The sequence below is a fragment of the Bombus pyrosoma genome, linkage group LG13 (genome assembly GCF_014825855.1).
Source record: "Bombus pyrosoma isolate SC7728 linkage group LG13, ASM1482585v1, whole genome shotgun sequence".
Lineage (NCBI taxonomy): Eukaryota > Metazoa > Arthropoda > Insecta > Hymenoptera > Apidae > Bombus > Bombus pyrosoma.
In genome coordinates, this window is record NC_057782.1 from 5,375,270 (window position 1) to 5,397,918 (window position 22,649).

At 45.0% G+C, this 22,649-nt stretch overlaps 1 protein-coding gene across 24 annotated transcripts in view; it reads left to right on the plus strand.

Moving 5' to 3' along the window:
• The window catches only part of LOC122574326 (forkhead box protein P1-like), a 247,811-nt gene that overhangs the window by 109,723 nt on the left and 115,439 nt on the right, over positions 1 to 22,649 (plus strand). For 22 of the 24 annotated variants that reach the window (XR_006319002.1, XM_043741795.1, XM_043741780.1 and 19 more), the window contains one exon: positions 13,011 to 13,118. The exons of the other annotated variants lie outside the window; for them this stretch is intronic. Coding sequence is in view for 11 of the 22 variants with exons in the window: in XM_043741780.1 (XP_043597715.1) it covers positions 13,011 to 13,118 (108 nt within the window). In the remaining 11 variants the exon portion in view is untranslated. The remainder of the gene's footprint in view (positions 1 to 13,010; positions 13,119 to 22,649) is intronic. 24 annotated transcript variants of the gene reach the window in all.

Sequence of the window (22,649 nt, forward strand, 5' to 3'; positions counted from 1 at the left end):
TGCTGATCCCTATCGCCTAAACGAGGTTTGGCAACGACGCTTAGCCCAGGCCTGCCTCGAGAAAAGAGTTTCATTAAAAGCGGGTAATGAGGCAGTCAGGACTGGGGTCTTCTACTCGTGAGATTCACGTTATATGCTTTCGTTGCTCGATGGAGAGGGGGGAGGCGCCATTATTTTGAGGAAGAGTTCGATTAGCATGGACGACGACCCTTGGGATGGGGTTGAAGAGAAAATACCTCGTCTGATCCTAATACCTTTCTTTTCACGGTGTTAGTTTGCAGGCAGCCGCCTGCTTCAAAACGATTTCTCATTTCCTTTTGCTATCGAAACTTATTCACGGTGTCTGACCGTCGTAAGAGACGATTATTACAGAAATTGGAAATTATTTTTTAATATGCCCCAACTAAATTGATTAGAACCGCAAACGGAGAACATTATACCTTGTTCTGTTGTCGGACTGGTTTTCTCCAGCTAGATACGCATCTTCGATAACTCATTCCACATCTTAGCCGGTCGCGAGTCACGGGACGTGGCACGAGACTATTGCGCCAGCAGTTGACTGCTATTCTCTGAAGTAGGAATCCGCCGGAACGTTGAAACCGCAACGCAACTAAACTACCAGAGGCTGAGAAACGGCTGGGAGGCAGTGGCCGAGCCGGTAACCAAAATTTATATACAAAGTATCTTCGCTGTCCAGTTGCTGCTGGCGAATAAGTAAAACAGTAAACCGAGACGCGTAGGAGGAGTCGAACTGAGGGGCGAAGTTGCACCGTGCATAGGGGAAGTGGTTGCGGTCGTCAGCTCGTAAATTTGACGATAGGAATGCTTGGGATTTTTCTCGACCATCATCGAGTCCTGCTCTTCTTCCTTTTGTCCTATGCCTCGTTACATTAGTTTCAACCGGGTTCTCCGGTTAAACGCACGCGTCTATCGAGAGGATGCAATAGAAGTTCCATTCACTTGGCAATGTGATATATCAGAGAGTGAAAAGAAGGATCAGCTTCTTGGTAGTGGCGTTTTGCTCTTAAGTTATCGACACGACGCGACGTACACAGAGTATGCAAATGAAGGCGCACGGTGTACGATACGTATGTCCGTGTGGCCGGTGTCCGTAGCGTTTAGGCGAATTACACGGTAAATTTTGCACGATATCGAATGGCCGCGTTCCATCTTCTAGCAGGTATCTACACGTGCACGTACAGGGCGCACCGGGAGTGTATGGCATAGACTATAAAGCATAACGTGGGGGTTGCATCGGGTCAGATTTAATACTAGAAATGGGAGGGTGTGGCGGACGAGCTCGAGGGCCACAACCATGGTTCAAGCGTATCGTGTGCATAGTTATTTCAACTTGTACACTCTTTCGCAAAAGCCTATCTATCTGCGTATTAAGCTTTGTTCGAAACGCATCGGTTCTTCTAATGACGTCCAGTTAAGATTACATACTTCTTTAATAAAATGTATCTCATCGACTTCTAGAAACTACGTACCTTTAAATACATCAAGCTATTATCGATAGCTTGCATGAAAAATATATTAGCGAATCAGGGGATCTTTGGCTAAGAAAAGAAACACTCGTAAAAATATCAAATTTATTTCGAGCTATCGTTATCCATGCTTCATCGGACTTCTCTCTTCGCAACCCCGGCGATTTCAATCGCGTGACGTTTCTTGCAGCGTGCGGCAGTCGTCGAGCATATTTTTGGAAGCAAGTGTACGTACTTACGTATACCGCTATACGGCCTATCAGTATATACGTAACCGCTTAGTATACCTCAGTTGCATGCGGACGGCCAATGCCATCCGTTAAATGCAATAAACACGGAATCTTGCAATTCACTGCTCGCCGCTAACGTGTTTCGCCTATTCCTCCGCGAACTTCGCGGCAACAAACCGTTTCTTGCATGGTCGCGGGTAAACACCAGCCTGAAGATTAATTAACGCGCCTTTGGAAATAGACTGACCGGTCGGGAACGGTTCGTTGCCTCGTCGATTTAATTAGAGGATTCGGACGGCTGCCGCGAGTCCATTCTGAAATCCGATGAAACCCGCCGAGAAGTCCGTCGAATGTAAATACTCCGGCAAGGATTCGTTCGACTGTGATCACCATTTGGGCAAACTTTTCGGGGAACCAGGGTTTTAAGGGGACAATTAATTGTATGTATCCCGATTTTTGTTATCTATTCGTACAAGCGGCTTTAAAAACGAGTATTTCAAGTATTTACTTTTTCAGGAGGTTCGTAACTTTGAAAAGAATTAAAGAATCCTTCCTGATTCCTTCTCCACGAGTGATAAGTTCTCCTTTGATTCTGCTATTCTTCTTTCTTCTGCGTTACCATCTGTGTACATTTAGACAGCTTTTTTTAAATTTTAGAATGTTTCACTCATGAAAATTCTGAAATATACAAAAAGTAGTAAGATATATTGAATAATAAAACTAAGTGTTTAAAATATATATATTTTAAATAAATATAAATATATATAATATCCATTTTGGATTACATATACTCGAAGAGTAGAGAACAGTATAGTTAGAAAAATACTATAGATTGAGAAAATAACGAAATACTTTCATCGATATTATTTCAGAAGCGAGACTCCAAGTATTTTATATTTCAAGAAAGTTCGTAGCTTCCAAAAGAGCTTCTCAATTTCTAATTTTCCTTCTACGAGTAAATATAACTATAAATCCTCGTGTGGAAAAGAAATACCAGCGAAAACACTAAAATAATTTCATCGATGTTGTTTCAAAAGCCAGACTACACCAGGTATTTATACGAAAAGGAGATTTCTAATTTTCGAAAATGTTCTCCACTTGCCGGTTCTTTTCCTACGAGCAATGGGTTCTTAATTTAAGAAAAATACCACACTCGAGGAAAGTACCACAATACCGTCATTGATCAAAGCGTGATTCAATGACCATTGTATCCAATTACAACAACGACGGCACTCGGTAGTAAGCAAGTTGCCCAGGAAGAAAATGGAAAACACATTGCCTGTGTCTACAGGCTTCTCACGTACGGAGTAACGAGCGTACCGGATCCGTTTGTAGCGCCGAAGGGGTTAATGAATTCCGTAGCAGCACATACGAGTATATCTTCGGTAAATCGTGGCCGGTCGCGGCGCAGCTAAGTGCAGTAACGAATAATCAACAGCTCGCGATGCAAGCCAGAGCACACATTCGTTCCGTTAAATGTTGCCCGGTGTACGAAGATGAGAGACAGAGAAACAGAGGAGGAAGAGAAAGAGTGGAATGGAGGTTACGGATAGACGATAGAACATCCTATAGGTAGCCACCGCGCCCCGTTTGGCGGCGACGGTGTAGATGTGTGTCGTTAGTATTTAGTGTTTAGTTAACATCGGGGATGGAGAAGCCGCCAGTGTTTGTAATTGGTACAGTTTAGGAGCGACGAAAGCGATTGTGTACCTCACAGATTTTACCCTGGCCCACGAAGGCACAGTCGCAGAGCTTTTGTCTGCCATGTAACGATACCACGCTGTTCTCATCAGAGACAGTTTCAAATCGGCGCGAGAAAACAGCATGCCAGATGGCGCGGCTACGTATCGTGGTCGTTACTACAATTAGATATTCGCCTCGGTCTGATCTCCAAATAATAACACCGTTCTGTGCACCGACGAACGCCCTGCTTGAGAGCTCCTGAGTGAATCGCCTTGCCGTTACATGCTTCCGTGAGACACGTAATCAAATGGCGTTTAATTATTGCGCGAACTTTTCTGTGATTCATCGATTCACAGCTAATAGATTACGAAAAAGTTCGAATCAGCTTGATAAGCCTCGAACCGAAAGGAAAATTTAAATTTTTTCATTCATTAAAATTTCCCAACTTTATGGGTCGAATCCAAACGCAATGATGAAATTCGAACTTTCAAATTTTCAAAAGGCTGCATTTCAAATATTTCGATTTCCACAGTTCAAGTTCCAATAATACAATTCCAGCGTTCAAGTTGAAATTCGCCAGCAATTTCACCATTGGCTACAAAAATTTCGGTTCCACCGTCGCACGTATTTTTCTATCAAACCTACAATTTTCCAACGAAAGTTTCGCAAGCATCGCGATACTTTGGAGGTCTAGCGGCGTGCTCGCATTCGCGAGAGTTTTTCCGTGCATGACTTAGTATTCCGGAACGCGTATAGCCACTTATTTGGAGATCAGGAGCCCCCTCGAGCGAGACGACTTTAGGCCGAGCCAGTCTCTCGCCGACAACAGGTCATATATTTCATTTTTAAACAACAAAAAAATGCTAATGCAACGTCGTGCCCGTTATCGACTCGGCCCTGTATATGAAATAATAAATAATCGCGTAAGCCCCGTCGCCATTATTTTTACGTCGACTTTGCTAAGGAGATACACAGTTTCCCCGGGTTATACTCTCTACGTCGCCCCGTTTCGTTATATACGTTGGCTACGTGACCTCGGCCACGCTGTGTCGCAGGAATTTTGCCATCGGATAGATCATTATGATTTGCGCAACGATCACGATTCATCTTATCGCCGGTCGAAACGTCTCTGCCTCTCGTTACCTCACCTAAATTCCTCCAGTTACCTTTTTCTCCTTGCATTCTGAGTTTAATCAATATGTACTTTTCTCCCCATATATGTCATAATCGAGGAGTTTCAAGCGTATTATAATTGAAAAATACAGACAGAAGATGATCCTATATATTTAACGATCTCGTTGATTTTCCGATTTTGATGTTACGTAGAAAGTCGAAAAGAAGTACTTTAAGATAACACAATTGAGAGAAAAGTAACAACCGTTACCTTTAGTTGTGAAATATAAACTGTTGTAAATATAAAGAGAAGGTTTTTTAGAAGTCGTTGTAATTATCAATTTAAACGTAGCTAACACTATGAGACAAGAACTAAAACTATGGACACGATCTACCGAATTGATCGTATCATCAGCTACGAAGTACCTCAATCATATTTAGCTTCACGGAACGAATCACGGGATTCTTTCACGTTCCGTAATTTCTGACGAGAACATAAAATCCTCGTGCGTAACTGCATTACGAATTTTTCGAATTACGAATGATAGGGCGCGGCAAGTATTATGCGAATTTTATAGCGTAGGATTCTCCGGATCCTCGGCTATTCCCATGGAATCCTGAGAACGATGCGGAATCACAAATAGTAAACAGACAGCATAACGCATAGCGGCTAACGATCCTATCTGGTGAACTTACAAGTAATTAACATCGTAAGTATTTTAATTCCACGAAATTAACTTCGTTATCGCATCCTACATTGCTTCGATGGTAACTTCCGAGATTTTCATGCAGAGGAGGGAAATTCTTGCCATGTTTGAAGAGGCCTGATGACCCGTGTGAATATTACTCGTGCGAGAAAAGGTCGCGGTCGAATCAACGGCAATCACAGCGCGTCTCGTCGCCCAGCCTGTAAACCAGGCTAAAAATTCAATTGGACACCATCGAATTCTTCTTGAATATCAAGTCCAAGGGTGTCAACTTCCGCTTACGCAGGATGAAGGTAACGCCAGGCGAACAGAATTCTCTGAGACGACCTTGCAACCATTACCACGCAGTTATTTCGTGACTCTTTCTTCTTTCCTCTTTTCAAGGAATTTATTTGCGCGACGGTGGTCCGATTTTCCAAATGAAATATCTGTTCGCAAGTATACAACGCCGTCCTCGTGGGGTTTAGCGTTAGATTGAGGAGCGGTCGTGCGAAAAAATCAGGCAAATCACGGAGACCCTTTTCATCGAAGGGACGCTCGATCAAACAGAAATTCCCTTAAACGAACCGACTCGTTGGACTATAAACTCGTCGTTGAACGATAGTCATATCCTAGCGATCTTTCCTAAGGAAATTTCAAAATTTCACCGACACCTTGTTGCAAATATGCGAACAATTTTCGAAGGAATTTTCGTAAATGTGTTCTCACGCGTGACGTCGTGGAAAAACTAAAAAATAATAGGTTGCGGATTCGTTATTCTCGAAGAGAAGAGGTGCTATCTAAGGACCATGGGGGTGAACGAGCTCGGGAGAGGCCGGTCGCGGGGTGGCGAAACGTTACCCGAATAAAAATGGGGTGTTTATAAGCGAGTATCCAATGTATCATGCTATATTTACATATAGCCCGCGTTTACAGTCCCCGGTTATATATCTACGATGGTTTGCCATTTTTTTCCGCTACATAGCCAAAAGACACAGGTCGAATGCGTACACCGAACGTAATAAAAATTATTATTAAATACGATACGTAGGACGCGCGTACCGAACGAAATGTACAACGTGAATTTTAAACATTTCTGATAAAACTTGAATGGAAAACTTGATAATTTTTGGCAATTCGACTGGATCCTTTGCCCCGCGTAGATTATTACCGGAACAATGTTCCCATTTTTCTCTAATTTCAATATTTTTCGTGACGTCCCGTTGCAAAGGTAGATCTAACGGTGCAGCCGCGTAAATCCGCCCAGGCACCGTGTTAAATAGTGCTATTTAATTCTAGTCGTGAAACGTTTAAGCGCTTGTGTCAAGGATTAAATCAAGATTAGCTGCGAGATTACCGGACTACCTACTGTAGAAGGGGTTATTCACTAAACTCTACTCTGTCGTCTACCCCTTTTGCGATTCAGCATTTAGGTCAGCCTAAATAACGTATCATCGTACGGCGAATTATACAAATTTGCATACCGGTACGAACCGGTGGAAAAAGTCGCCCGGTAATTACCTCGTAATTCTCCTTCCTTTTTTCTCTTTTTCATTCTCGCTGAAGTACATATAATAATGGTAATACGTGTGGTCTCGCGTTCAGCGACGTCTGTTAAATATTCGAACAGAAGAAACAGAGCTTCCCTCGAGGCTCCATTAGGGATCAGTTTTCGTCATCGGAACCCCGGTTACGACACCAACAGTCAGTCGGTAGTGTTCATAGCGCGTGGCCTTGGGAGAAGCTGTTGCCCTCTCGAGAACTGGTCAGGTTCACAGTTTCTTAGAATCAGCTGACAGATGTGACTGCCCCATTCGTTCACTGTTTTTCCATAAAAGAACCGAGTTTTGTCTCGTGCCATACGTTTTATTTTCACAGCCAGGATTACCCGTTGGAATCTGCGGAAACTTTAATATATTAGATGCTTAGACCTCTTCATCTACTAATATTTTATCTCCTGTTTTCTTTTCTCGTGCAAATTATTATTTTCGAAGACATACTTTTTTCATTCTCATTGGCATATCGATCATGCTTCAGAAATTCGATATTCCTATTAGAACACACATGTTAATTTTATTTACGCGTTATGTTATTTACATTTGCCAAATTATTTAATCAAGTGTCTCGCCGTGACGACAACGCTCGACTCGGAATTGGGAAAAAGTATTTGTCAGCAAATGAACGCGTCAACGACCACAAATAATTTTAGCTTGACTAATGGTATCGAAGAACATCGTTCGTTTCCATCGTCGAAAGTTCGACGAAATTAGCATCAACCTTGTTTCCAACCACGTCTCTTCGTGAGGTATAATAAGAATTCTCAAATTTATGATCAATTTCAAAATTCGCTAATCTTATCATTTATACCAGAAAATGAACATCTCCTACGACCATCTCCGATTCCAAAACGCGAATGCAAATCCGCTTGTGAAAACGCGTGTCGGCCGATCACGTTCGTTTACCATAAATAATCACACATAATGAACTCGTTATAAAAGTGAAAGTACAATGTCCAGAAACTCGCCTGGAGGAACGGCGTCCGCCTGCACGCAACATAGTCGGGACAACGCGTTAATTCATATTCCAATCAAACTTTTTCTCCCTCTTGAAGAAGAATCTCGAGACGATGGTCTGTTGGCGCCAAATTTGGCTACGTCACTGTGTGCAAAGTGGCGAGGAAACTTAGATATGCTTGCGGCTATGTACGTTGCTTAAATCACGATACTTGGCTCGCAGTGACACGAGGGAAGGCGACGAAAATGCATTTACGCGCGTAGGTAAAAGCGAAGGTGAAGCGTTCTTTTCTCTTCTTGTTCGTGTTTTCGCGCGGTGGACGCGGAAAACGGAGCAAAACGAACAGATAAAGGCGAGTGGACGAGAGAAACACCGGTGTACAACCGGTGTTGTAAGGTCTGTTTATTAAAGAGCATTAATCTACGAATCTGTACCGGGTGTCCGGTTAAACTCGACTCACCGTTGAAACGATATTACTTAGCGCGTTTTCGTGATACCATTTTAATTGTGTTTTGTAATTAGCCCGACCCGTAGACGAACCCAACCGTTGTTCTCGACTCTTCCTCCGGCGTTCTCCAACCTCTTGTTCCTCCTCTTCACCGTCACCCTCTTTGACTCACTCTTCCTTTTTCCCCGACCTGCCCCTTCCCCATACTTTCTCGCGGCCCTCTCTCGTGTTCATGTTTTTCTGGTCTTGAGAACGGTTTCGTGTAACTCGGCCTCTGTGTGATGGCCTTTGTAGGATTTTACCGCTTTATGTCGGTAAAATGCTCGCCCGAAGTTTCGTCCTGTCAGAGTGGAAAGGTGTAAAGTAGCGTTCATGCAAAAATTGTTTCCTTGATTTTACTTGGTAAACACTTTTACCTTCGTTTCACGCTCTTTTATCTTCTTTTCTATCTCGCTGTCTCTTCTCTGCTCGTTCAATCGAGTTACTCGCTCGAATTTTTTCACCGTCGGATAATTTTAATTATATTCACGATTTCGTGGCTCATCGATCGTGGAATTGTTCACGCTGCGTCAAACGGTTATTCGTATTGGGAATCTGCGTACAGCTGGAGGCATCTAGCAACAGGAGAAGCAAAACGTACCGGAAAAAGCGCGGACAGAGGAGAGGATGGTTGACTTCACGTGTATTTTCTTTCTTCCTTTTTACTCTTTCTTGTTCTCCCGCCTCCTGGTAAACCGTTTCTCTCGCGCACACGCTCGCTCCTCATCTGCGAGGACACGGCACCCACACACACGAGGCCACGCTCTCTCGGACGGCAAAACTTAACAAAACAATTTGCTCCAAAGCAAACAACGGCATCCGGTTTACTTGTGAATAAACAACATATTTATTTTTAGAGGCCCCACGGCTGTAACTCGTTTGCTCGACCGCTTGCTCGAGCCTCGCGTCTATTTGCTGGCATTACAAGACTTAACGGCCGAGGATAAAAATCGACGGGGCCACAAATACCGTTCGTGTGTTTGGAAATTTCTTAACTCCTCCTCTACCCATTTGCTTGCCCCGTGAATTTTGTCGTTCGAACAATTTCACGCACGCTTCGTAGGTAACATTGGACGAAGGCTATTTTGCGAACTTTGTAAGAGAAAGATTTTTAGTATTTTCTAGAATACAATTCTTCCTGCGTTTCCTACATTATACATATTCGTCACGCTTCGTGGAAAAGATTGTATTATCTTTGCGCGGGGAAGGACACTTTCTAAACTGTGAAGTCAACATTAATTACGACTGTGACTGCATCACTCCGGTGGATCGTTTAAGGCCACGAATCAGAGTAAATATTAACGCCTGTTTTTCCAAGGTCTAGTCGTTCCAGCCATTTATCCAATGAAAGCGTGTTTTCAAAAGATATCTCAGCCGAACTGTCTCGAATTTTTTACCATTTTCAGCAGCTATTGCAATAGAGATACGTAGCCCTATTTTCCAGAAATTTGAGTAAACCAACGTACATCGATACGAAGTCAAATAAAAAAAAAAAAAAAAAAAAGAAATAAAATCGAGTTACTTTTTCGAACGTTCTATAAATTCATATAGCGAACTAATATCCGTAATAGTGAACTTTGCACTTTTCAGTACGAAACCTGTACCTTTATTACGCTTTCGATACAAACACAATTCGAACATTGGTCTCTATATTCGCTGAAAACACTTGTACGATTGTTCCGTACCATTTTATCTTCGAATCACAACGAATTTGTATATTTCTAATTTTCTTGACAAAAGACAGAAAGACGTTGGAACAGGCCATCTTTCTATTAATACGAAGCTTCCACCGTTTCTTCCTGCGTAAGAAACAAACGCGAAAGTCTATTAATCATTCACCGTCATGAATTTGCGGGTTATAATTAGCAACGAATACATCGTTGGCATTCGTGCTGGTCCCGGATTAAAGGAGTTCTAACCGCGACCTAATTCCAAGATAAGATAAGTCGTTAAGTGCATGGTGTGGCAGCCCCTCGCGATACTACCCGGTGTTTTATTGCTACGTCCCACCCCCGTGGGCTCTCCTTCGGGGCTCGGTGAGATTTATTGTAAAATTCGATAGATATTGCCAATTACAACCCCCGCGGCGCTCCACGACCCCCCTCCCTTCTCCCAGCTGCCTGTTCTATCGACAGGGACAGGAGCCACCTTTCCTGGCTGCCTGGAGAATTTTAAATGCGTTTTATGTACAGAGACGGCGCGGTGCGTTGCATAAATCCGTCCCTCTGAAAATATGATTACAATCACTGGCTCTCGCGCCCCCGTCGTGCTCCTCCGCAACCCCCTCAGCTCCCTCACACTGCTTTTGTAGACACGGCCGACCGATAAAACGTTTCATTTCGTCAGAGAGTGTCCTACGAAGAACTCCCCGAGTAATCTTCGTCGATCATCGTTTTTATTGCCGCCTTGTATACTAATTTTATATCCTTTTTACGTTTTCACCGCCCATGAAGATTCCTCTTGCCACTCGATTCTACTCCACAGTACATCTGCATAATTTTTCTTCTTTCAAACACGCGTACAATTTTTTCTTAATATCATCATCCGGTATTCTTATCTCGTATTCTGCATATTTATTTGTGGAATAAATGTTTCTACTCCCAACGGGAGATCCGTCAAATCTGACAAACGTAGAAGTCGATCGCTCGATGCTGCTCGCTTATCGTACATCACGCTCCGCCAACGTGCACGCTATCAACGCATCGTCGAAATCGGGCAACTTATGCGCTTCTCTCACGCTCGTCGCTCGTTAATCCATCCATCCGTCCACGTGGCAACAAATTCTCGTCGTGAATCGCGTTCAAGCTAATTGCATCCAGCATACTTTGTATCGAAAACAAGGTATGTGGGACAGACAGGAACGACGAAGACGAACGAACAACGAACGCGACGACTGAAAGTGTGCATAAGTTACAAGCCAAGGGAGTGTAGGGACACATTGTTTCGCTTTGATACCGGATGGCATCGGACGCACCGTTGGTCGAGAAGGTGGAACGCGGAACGTTAGGCCACTGCGTGGCACACGACGATGTGGCCGCGTTGCGTGTTTTGTTTGCGCGTTTCTTTTGTCGCGTGTATGTCCAGCTGCGCGTCGAGAACGCGGCTGCCTCATGCAAATGAAGCGCACAATGTACTTCAATAGCCGCTGGGGTATTTATATATGCTATCCGGTTCATTATTTTCCACCGCCACTGTTTATTTCTACCTTGTACCTTGCCGCTTATGGAACAAGTTCTTTGCACGGTCGAATAAAATGGCAGAGCGACTAGCTCTCGCCGATTGTTAGACGATTCGTCCTAACAGTTCGTGAGAAAATAATCGTGCCGAGTCGTTGATTTGTAGCTTCTTCGATCGGACGTAATAGGAACGACGATTAATTCCACGGATCTTTGATTATGCAGGAATTCCTCTGATTCAATACAGCTAATTGCGATACTCGGTCTTGATTCGTTCTTCCATGCTAACGAATCATTAAAATAGGCTCTGGTTATTAAAACAGCCGGATTGCTGGTAACGAAAGTTTGTTTATTCGTTGAACGAAAATGACAATTCAACTTAGTACCTTCTGAAATTACTTTAATTTTTATCTACACTGTGCTATGGAAATGGATACTCGTCGATCTACTTTTCATTCTTGAGAAAAGAAAATAATGCCAACGCTAAAATACGTCAAGTAAAAATCATTTAACACGCTGGCGCGATTTTTCGTTTGTTCGTTCTTCAATAATATATGACTTTTATTCCAGTTTTCGTTAAATTGCATTTTTATAAATTAAAATTGGAAACGTATATGGCGTGAAACACACACCGCCTGATGGTAAAAAGAAGATGTGGTCCACCGGTGGGTCACGCCAGTTTTACTTAAATTTTACGCGCCAAATATAAGCATGGTAGTCGAGTCCCATAACAGCGCTAATGGAATTTCAATATCTTTGGTACAACGCGTACAAATGTTCGACTACTTTCTGTGTGTATGCGCGAAATATCAATCTTACAAAACAAGGCCAAAAATTTCATAGGAATCGAGCACTCGAATGAACAGAAATTTTTAGAGAGGGGTAGGAAAACCACCCTTGGTGATGGACGCATCGAAATCGCGTGGATGGCAGACGAGATCGAGGGCAAAGTCCCGAGTCGTGCGAACGAATATTAATATAATCGCGGCAGGCAGAAATCCACAGGCGAAGTAAAGAATGATATAATAGGCGGCCCGTAAGGGATGCGTCTGCGAGCGAGAGGGCGAGCCGGCCGAAGACGAAGTGTTCTCATTATACCGGCTGATTTATGCGCGTGCCACCTCTCGCAGTCGCGGGATTCTAGGTTAGAAATAAAGTTAAAAGAAAAATAAGGCTTACGGGGTGCAAAGTCGAGAAAGGGCGGCGGAGGGTACGGAATATATTACAAAAATAAGCTCAGCGCTGCGTGGAGGAGCATCGAGGAAAAAAACTTTTGAAACTGCGAACTCCCGGAGATCGATGTCTCTTTTCTTCGCGAGAGGGCTTCGCTCGCTTGCCTCTCGAGAGGAAAATATCGCGAGAGGAATAAATATTTTCCCGCGAAATTGTCGGAGAGCGAAGTTGCTTCTTCGTGTTAATGAGACTCGTTGTACCAAAAAAAAAAAAAAAACAAAAAAAGAAATCGAGTCGCGTGATTTTATTTCACCTAGTTTCTCTTCGACACGTGTAACTTCTTCTAATTTTCTCTGATTTTCTTCGGTGAGAATCAAGGAGTGACTGATTGGAAGTTTGAAAGTACAGGTTTTTGGAAGATCTAAAACAATGGTGATACTAATCGTGCGTTTCTCTTGCAGGGACACATCGGTGAGAATCCGTTCGATAACGGTTCGTGGGGAAAGGAACAGTTCCAACCATCGACAGTTCCTTGGCAGCTGAATCCGCGCGGCCACGCTCGTCCCAGTGTGAGTAATCCACAATACATACGTATTTCGTCCGTTTTCTGTCCGAACGCCAAAAAATAAATGAAGAACGAAAAGGGAGGAACGCGGAGAAAAGAGAGGAAGAAAAGAGGGAAAAGAGAGTGAATAAAATAGGAAAAGGGTAGAGAGGGTAGATAGGGTAATTGTAAAAGAAGAGCGCGCGAAGCAAAGCCACTTTGGAGGAGAATATAACGCGCAGTCAGAATCCTGTCCGACACAAGGGCTCGGTGTCTGAAATTTGTAATTCCGGCTTGGATAAGAATACTATCCCTCGGTGGGAGGGTGAGTAACGACCACGGAAAAAGAAATCCGGCCACTCATTGTGTCCGCAGGTAGCAAAAATGCTAGAGGGGCATCGTTCGCTGCTTTTCTCCGAGCGTTTTCTTCTCTCTTTTTCGCAGGACACGACACGGTCACTACCGTCCTCTCGTAGTCGTCGTCATCGTCGTCGTCGTCGTCGTCGTCGTCGTCGTCGTCGTCGTCGTCGTTGCCAACCACCAACCAACCCCCCTCCCATTTTTCCTTCTTCTGGCCGCCTCGGTCCTGTTGAAAACCACCCTCTTACTCGCTCGCGCTACTCACTCTGCCGCACCAACTCGTCCTGTCACCCGGTATTTATAATACGCTTTGTTTTCCCTCGGCTATTTGTCTTGGGCTCTCGGTTCCTTCGCTAACGTTATTATCTCGCGTTTTATTTTTATTTAATTCCAGCCTGCTACCGCGTCCTCTACCATCTAACTCGCGCCCCATCCATTCCTGCTGTTACTCTCTCGACCGACCACTCCGCCGACGCCCGGCGCCGCCGTTACTTATCCGTCGACGACCCTTAACGAGCGAAACGTGTCCTACGATTTAGGGAAAACTTTACGCGCCCGAAGTAATATCTCCTTTTTTCCTTTCTTCGCCGATTTGCCTCTCGATCTTGATCCTCCGTACCAATCGTCGCCAATTGGGGATATAAAATTGAAAGATTTGGCCAAATTGAAAGAGTTGGCAGCGCCAGTACTTTCGATTTTATATTTCACGTAATCGCCTCTTACAAAGGAACAATGAATCGTTTGTCTTGCACGAAGGAAAGAATAGAATTGCGTACGTAATCGCTACGATGCGCGTGAAACTTGCATTACGACGCGATTGGATCGTTTAGACGGTTTATTTACCCATGTACTCGAGCCAAACGGCAACTTGATATATCGTTATTTAAAAGAATGCACATTTTCACGAAATGCCAGGGCGCAGGGGGGGGGAGGGGGCCGTGACGTAAACGTTGTATTGTAACGCAAATAATGCGCGTGCTGGTAAAGTTAAATAAACGGAGAGTGACGTGCAATCTAAATCGTACGCGATACGAAGCAACGAGGAACGAACGTAACACGCAATTGCCAACGTGGTTAATGTAACCAGCTTCGTCGTATTTTACCAGCGATTTACATCGACGATCCGGGCGCCAATATCCGCGTTCAAGTATCGTTGGATTTAATTTTATCGAATAGTAACCGTATCGTCTTATTGCGATACAACGTCTTCATTCACCGATGCTTATGCGCACGACACAACGTGCGAATCACACCCACACGAGTTTACAGTTGGTATACACATGGTTAAGAGAAAAAAAAATAAATAACGTTTATCTTGGCTTTTACGTGCGATAGGGAAGCAAAGTCGATGCCGCCCACGCACGTAGCCGGCTCTAGGAAAAAACCATTCGTGCCACTTTGCACGTACGTGTGCGTCAAGCATGTTTATTGAAATCGTTTCGTTTCGGCGTGTCAGTGTGCCGATACACTGCCACGAATATCGTACGTATCCTTGCTGCACGCAATCATGTAAGACGCTTAAGATCGCTTTTGCATCGCGATCAGACTTACAATTTGTCTTCTATTTCTACGTTCGAACGTACCAATTTCATCGAGAACTTTTCATCCGAACTCCGGAAAAATCGTAGGTATCGTGTTTACCTTTCGTTTATAGTACGTCGAAACGAAGATACTATAGCGAGACGTATAAAAGAACAATAATCCTAATCGCAAGTTTCGATGATTTAAAATTACATCGAAAGTGGTAGAATGATTTTGAGTGTTCTACATTTTGCCGATGTTGCCTAATTCCATATACTTTGCACTAGAATTACCAGGATAATCGAAACGACTAATTCACGTTTTTCTATAGAAACTTTATAGATTTGCGACAGCGCAATTTTGAAAATTCAAATGATTCTCAGTTAAGTGAAACGATTCTAGTTTAAATAATTGTACGTAATTCGAAATATGGGTGGAACTACTAATATAGATGGAAGAACCTAAATTCCACGGTGTATTGGCACGCGTACAAAAAGACTATCGTTTCAATACATTCCGCATTACCCGTTCTAAATCTCTGCCATTCTTCTATTTCTTTTATCGCGTTTGCTGTTCTAACGTAACGTTACAATGTTTCCGTGTTCGATAAAAGAAAAGTTAAACAACGTTTCCCACAAGGACGGGCGATGATTCGTCTAGGCGCGGGAAGAGGATGCCCGTAGAAGAGATATTATGCATGCGACTTGGAACACGTATTCGTCGCTTTCTAAGAAGCCAACAAACGCGCATAGGTTGCCAGGAACACAGCTCGATTCCGCGATACACGCGCGAAAAACGCTCGTAGGCTAGTTCGCTTACGTATGTGAGTACGGGACAATGAGATCATCGGTGACTCTACACAAACGTACGTTGTCGTTGGAAAGACTGACGTCAACAGTTTCGGCTGGTTTCGTTGACTTCGCGAATGATTCTCGCCCGATACGATGATATCAGGAAGACTAATGCCGATCGTGCACGTGCAAACGTTATACCTGGCCGGCTCGTTCGATCCTGTTTCATTAAACATCGTAACCGCTCGAATAAACTGGCCGCACTGGTTCTCTGCGCCTTGCGAAATAATTAAAGGCGGTTGAATTTATCGCGACCGATCGGCAGACGCGATTAGAACCCGGTGAATTTCGCGACGGTATTATAAACCGCTCGCCACGTACACTCACCAACCAAGGGGTAGATGGGAATGTTTCTTTTTTTCCTTTTTTTCGGCGCGTGGAAATATCGACGAAATTTAAAAGGGGGTTGGAACGCCACGATCTCCTTCGAAACGTAATCCGGAGCGCTCTTTCGTCCGTGGGCAATATGAATCGCGAGAAAAATCAGAACCGGATGGGGGTGGCGGATCTTAGCCTCGGTCTCTTCCTTCGCAACCCCTGGGTTTTAAGATATGCAGGGCACAACGCACGCTTTCCTAGCGGGACTATTTTAATACGAATGAGAGGGGCGGGCTGGTTCGAGGCGAAGAGAGTGAGAGAGAGAGAGAGAGAGAGTCTTGCCTGAGAAGATCTACTTCTTGATTACAGAACTTTTTACCTAATTACATAACATTGTTACCATTTACAAAGTCGCAGCCGGGTATACGTCGCCTGACTACTAATTAGGAAGCCCGATTAGCGGCGAGACGAACGAGATCACGCCTCCTACGTGTCCGATAAATTTCGTGCGATTCCCTCGAGCTACCGCTTCTTTAATGAAATCTCAAAGATTCCATTGATCTTTCAAATGGAAAAATCCTGTCCTCGTAGATTGCTTCCATTACGTATATGTTTGCGTAACGTTATTAATTTAAAGTGCGTGGCAGTACAAGAATTTAGAAATGGTCGAGTTTATTCGTAGAAGCGGAGCTTCTTATCGGAAAGATGTAAGCTCACGGAGAGATAGTCATGCGCAAGGGACGCGTTCTCGACGATGCAGACATTAAGACGTCTGGTCCTCGACCTCCGCTTCCCATCCCTTTGCTCGCCTCTCCCCTTCCCTATTTTTTACCCCCTCCCCACCCCTTTAGGTGGTCTAGCCCGTTAGACGGCGCTGGTTTACCCCGTCTTCATTGTCCTCTAATTCTCATCTGATCCTCACATTACGTAATTTTCTCTTTATTATTTTATAATTCCTGCGACTCTCCGCTCCTCTCTCAAACACAGTTTCGCGTCCGCGTTCATTCGACTTCACGGCCCGCACGAACTCATCCTACACCACGCATACTAATGCATCCTCGCATTTATTAATTATTCCCTGCTAGTTACCGCGGCTTTTCGCCCCCGACGGTTGTTCCTTCTCCGCCGCGTAATGATAGATTAAACCTCCTAGATTCGGCGACGGACAATGTACCTCACGTACTCGACGTTTCTACGGTCTCCTCGCTTATCTCGCAGGATTTTTCAGCCGTTCGGCTCGCACGTTTCATTATTCGCCACTCTAGAGTTTCCTGACTTTGCCACGGAAATACAGATTGCCGTGAAAAGTGTGTGGATTTAAATAAATTTCAAAATCCTCGAACGAAGCGATTTTGTCGGAAGCAGAAAGTTGTTCAACATATCGATAACTAAATTCTTTTTCCATTTCCTTCGTTTTTACGTACTCGACGATGTAGCAAACGGAAGTTTTTACGTCGAATTCCGATCCCGGTACCTTCGGGAATTTAATTCCCTTTTAACGTCGGGGGCGATTCCTTTTCATGGCAGTCGCAAATGTTTAATTGGCTCGACCTAGAGGCAGCCAGTGGCTACATTAATTGCATCGTATTGCCAAGGGTGGTTCGAGCAGGTGGCTGTCTAACCGTGGATCAGCCAAAAGCAAGGGCATGGCCAGTGGAAAAGGTGGCTTGCATTGAATGCTAAACAAAAGCTAATTTATATCCGGAGGTCGGGCCTTTGCCGGAGATCGGGAGATGAATGGCTATACTTCTTGCATACCAAGTGACCCGCCAGCTCCTGAAGGACCACGGAGTTAAAGATCTCGGGGGATGTTTCCTTCGGGGTAGTCACTCGTATCCTCGAATCTCCCATTTACCGCGAGATGGTGGACTACATTTTCGAATGTTTCAAAAATTGCTTCGTCGACATCTGAACACACCTCGAATACATCAAACATTCTATCTTCCATTGTTACGTATGAATATACACAATGATTGTTATTTCAGAAAACACACGTGGCCTAAGCGATTGATTCTGAAATGTAAATTGAAAAGTTATTGCAATATAAGCTTCGGGAATGATGTCGAAATTAAAAGTTTGGAACAAACGGTAGGAAATGAAGGGCGGGAATATTCCCTTTAGGGTTGCCGCCCTTAAAATTCGACCGAGAACGGGCGTTCAATAATCATACATCCCCTTGAAGAACTCGGCATCGCTGTACGTTACCCTTTCGATAATCAACGAAGTTGCTGGTCGAAGATCGGCAGACGTCGTCGAGAAAACTGGGCACCGTTGGAATCTCGCGAATTTAGCAAACGAAAAGTTTCGTTTCTAATTCTCTTCTCTTTCGCTTCTCTCCAAAAGCCAACTATTTTTCATAAAATAGACGTCTCATCTAATTCTTCTACCTCGGAGGAAATTTCCAAAATTACTTACCGATAATACGATAGTTTCTCGAAAAAAAGAAGGGGTAATATGGAGAAAAAAAGAAATATTGGATCTCCCGAAGCAACGTCCCCGACGTAATCAAAAGAAAGTTGGCCACGTTGGTAAATCTCGAAATGAGATTTGTCGTGGCCAGTTTTTTCTCGTCCCGATCAAAATTCTATTCCCCTGACTTGCACGTTGTACGTATCATGAAATTTTAATCTTGTTGAAAAAGTTTCGTTCTTCGATCCTTCCTTTCGAGGAGAGAGAAAAGGGAAAGGAGACGCGAGCGACTTTCGGAGAGGAGAGAAGCCTGTTGATTCTGACGGCCGGTGTTGGATGGGAAACATCGTCTAGCCGGCGTTGAACTTTCTCGATACACAAGGCAACATAGCAACACAACACGGTAAAGCACAACAAGTGGGGGGGATGCTGGGGGTGGAAAGCACGATAGATATACAGCCAGCCGTAGCTGGAGAGGCGCGCGTCGCCAGCACCACGTGCTTTCAACCCCTCCTCAACGCCTCTCTCCTCCTCCCTTTTACCGTCTGTCTTCCTCTCTTTCGCTCACTCTAAACAACCCCTCTACCCACTGATCGGCCGACCGTGTACACCCCTGTCATCCCCCACGCGTGGGAAACGCAGCCTCTGCCGCGAAACACCACGTGCTGTTGCTCGACACACCTCTTTTCAACCTGTTTTATTGCTTGACGCTTCTCGATATATCACGTGGTAATTGGTTGATTTTTTTCTCCAAACTACAAAGAATCTTTCATTATGTTTTTCAAACAGGACTAGTATGTGTTTGGAAAATTTAAACGAAATAAAAGAAAATCCATTTCCATAGGATCAGAATTTTATTGAATAAATATTCTTCGAAAATCTTTTCATTTTTTCTCGATTCCGTTAAATACATAATAGAAGAAGATTACATTGATTCTCAGAAACGCTATAAACTTTACAAACGAACATAATACAAACTAAGGAGGACAGAATTCCGTCGCATAGGAAAATTGTATCTTGTGATTCCGACTTATTTTTCTATTTACGTAAAAAGTGATGACATATGCGGTAAAATGCTGCAAACGATGCTAATAAGGGTTGATCTTTCCTTCGATCCCATATTAACGAACGACGAAATCTAAGGAGGCGAGTCAAGTCGAATTAGGTATGCCAACGTAACCGAGACGTGCAACCTTGTAAATAGATGTCTGGATCGTGCAAACGTTTCCGCCATATCGCTATACTCGGCAAGAAAGGGCTACAACGTCGGAAGTTCGAGCTGGCAGAACAGTAGCTGATTCTCTCTATATATGCTCCAACTTCTTACATGCACGCGTATGCACACCGGTAATTGGTGTCTTAATGAAGGGGAGGCTCGAGACTCGGTAAATAATTACCAACAGGCGTGATCTCACGCTCGAGCATTCGCAGCTTGCGATTTCGATCTCGAACAGCGCGAAAAGGGCATCAAGTTTTTAAGCACGCTCGCGTGTGCCGGTATCGCGTTATCTTTAATTTAATAACCGCCGCGTTGCTTGAATTTTCGTCCTTGGACTTTTAGTTTCTCGAAGGACGGAACTTCGCTTTTCGATCGCGCAGCGCGATAATTAACTGGAATAGAGAAGGGCATTTGTCAATTTTTTCCGGACCAGTTGGAATTTAGGTCCGCGTTAAATTTCTAGGATCGATACACGAAAAGACGACGATAAACTTGCTCTATTTTTTTCATTCGATGTCCGGTCTACGAGTTTTAATTAAATCTGCATCGCGCGTCCCTTCACGTTGAACTCCGCCGCTGACGGAAGCATAGCGATTCGATTCGGGCGGAGGAAACCGCTTTACGACATGCATTATTCCGTAAGGTTGTAAAAGAAACATAGTTTTTGATTTTACGTCCTGCCGGTAATTTTTGTCCTACCGACTGCTCGTTACGAATGTCAGACTTCGGGATAAGGGACGTCCGAGTCGCGTAGCCCGCAAACGTGACTTCTCCTTCCTCCACTGAGACGTACCAAGGGAGAAAATCCCCTTTTATCTGCGCCTCTTCCCCATTCGTTCGTGTACATACACGACTTCTTTAACGTTCCCGCAGAGTTTCGATTTCCTTCGCCTGTGCTCGTTACCCCTCCCCCTGGTCCGGGGGGTAGACTTCTTTTCTTCGCTACATCGAACAATATATAACAAAAGTTGGAATCGACGGACAAAGGAAATCAGTATTATCGGCTAATCAGTATTAGACTGATCATTTACCCAAACGGGTGCCTCCTCGTTTTTCGAAAAGTTTTCCCTTTGAATCTAACTACGAGGACGATCGTGCGTCTCGCGAATATCCCTCCATGGAGAAACTCGAAACACGTGCATTTAATCGTGCACTTAATCTGAACAGGTTGAAGGGGATGAATTCGGTTTCCATCGACTCGTCGTGACAGGGCATAGAAATCAAATGACCCAAAGTAATTCCGACTGCATCTCCAGACATTACTTGGCCCTGATCAATACGTACGTCCTTCCCCTGCCGCTCTCTCGCTAGGTAGACGCGTACGCGGTAACGTCCCGACGGTAGTTCGCATCTCAAGGAGAGAGAGGTGAAAAAAAGGAAGTTTCACGAGAGGGGTTGAGGGAGGGGGAGCGGAAAGGGATTCCGCGAGTCTGCGGTAATCGCGCCCGCTCGCGAGCATCTCTCCTCTACTCGAACTCTCCGCTTCGCCCCCTATTTTTTTTTCTCTTTCTTTTTTCCTTTCCTTCCCCCGAAAGCTTGGCTGGGAGAAGGGGCACAAGCACGGTTTAAGGGGGATCACGTGGAACGGCGTGAATACCGAGTGGGCGGATGGCACTGCTAGCTGGCAGAGCAGAGGCGAGTATTGCGCGCGCATTTAAACGTGTGTGTGAATAGAACACATACTCCGGTTGCCTCGTGTTGTATCCTTTACGCTACTCTGTACGAGCATGCGTCTCAGCCACCGGCGGATTTTCGTCTACGTACGTACATACGTACGAAACACACATGCATTTAGCCGAAACGATTTTAAAGCAGGATAGTGGCGGCGGAGTAGTCCAGGAGGAGACGACGGTGGTGGCGGTGGAGTTGATACGATGGTAGTAGTGGGTGGCGGTGGTGGTGGAGGAGCTTGGTTCTCCCTGCTACGGAAGATAGAACTGGTGGTGGAGCTCCAGAAGTAGTGGATAGAGGAAAGAGAGGATGGCAGTAGCGGTGACGTTGGCGCGAGTAGAGGGGGAGGTAGAGAAGAGAATAGAGATCGGCGAGATCTCCTCTCTTAGCCTCGACGAGCGAGACGAACGGAGGAGTGGAGAACGGATGGACGAGTGAGCCAGGACGAGTTGGAGCGAGAGAGGCAGAGGGATGCGGACAGAGTGACAGAGATGGAGAACGAGAGGAACGGGCGTGTAGGCGGACCAGAGAGAGGAATTCCACGGAGGCGTGTCTTCCCCGGCGCACCAGGTGCAAAGGTGCGCGAACGCGACGTTGCCACGCCTTTTCCACGGGGCGACGTGGCCTACAACTGCACGACGTCGACGTCGACAGCCACGACGACGACGACGACGACGACAACGACGAGGAGGACGACGAGGTCGACGTAATAACGGCCCTCTTCGTCTAACGACGGTCGACCAAGAATTTTCTGCCTTCCACCCGTGGAACGTCTAGCTGGGACACATCCCCCTTCTCGTTGCCTTGCTTTTCTACCTTTCTCCTCTCTCTCTCTCTCCCTTCGCCTTGCTCTTACAGGCTGTACCACCTACCCCCTACCAATTTCGCATAGGGGGTACTATGTTAACGGACGGGTTGTGTCCAACCCAACCATCCAGAATCCAGCTTCTGGTGTCAACGTCCCGAAGTTTCCACGAGCTACTCTCCTGAATATGCACCTTCTACGTTTTCGGTGTACAGGGGGCGGACGAGGTTGGAGGGAGAAGACACGACGACACTGCGAGATGGAGAAGGGTGGCACGAGCTGGCAAGGTAGCGGTGGCATGTGGGGAGGAAACTGGGGGGGAGGGTGGTTGAACAGGACAGACTGGGGCGCAAAGCGGGATTCTTTCTGCCTTGCAGGATGCTCGCGACTGGAATGCAGGAT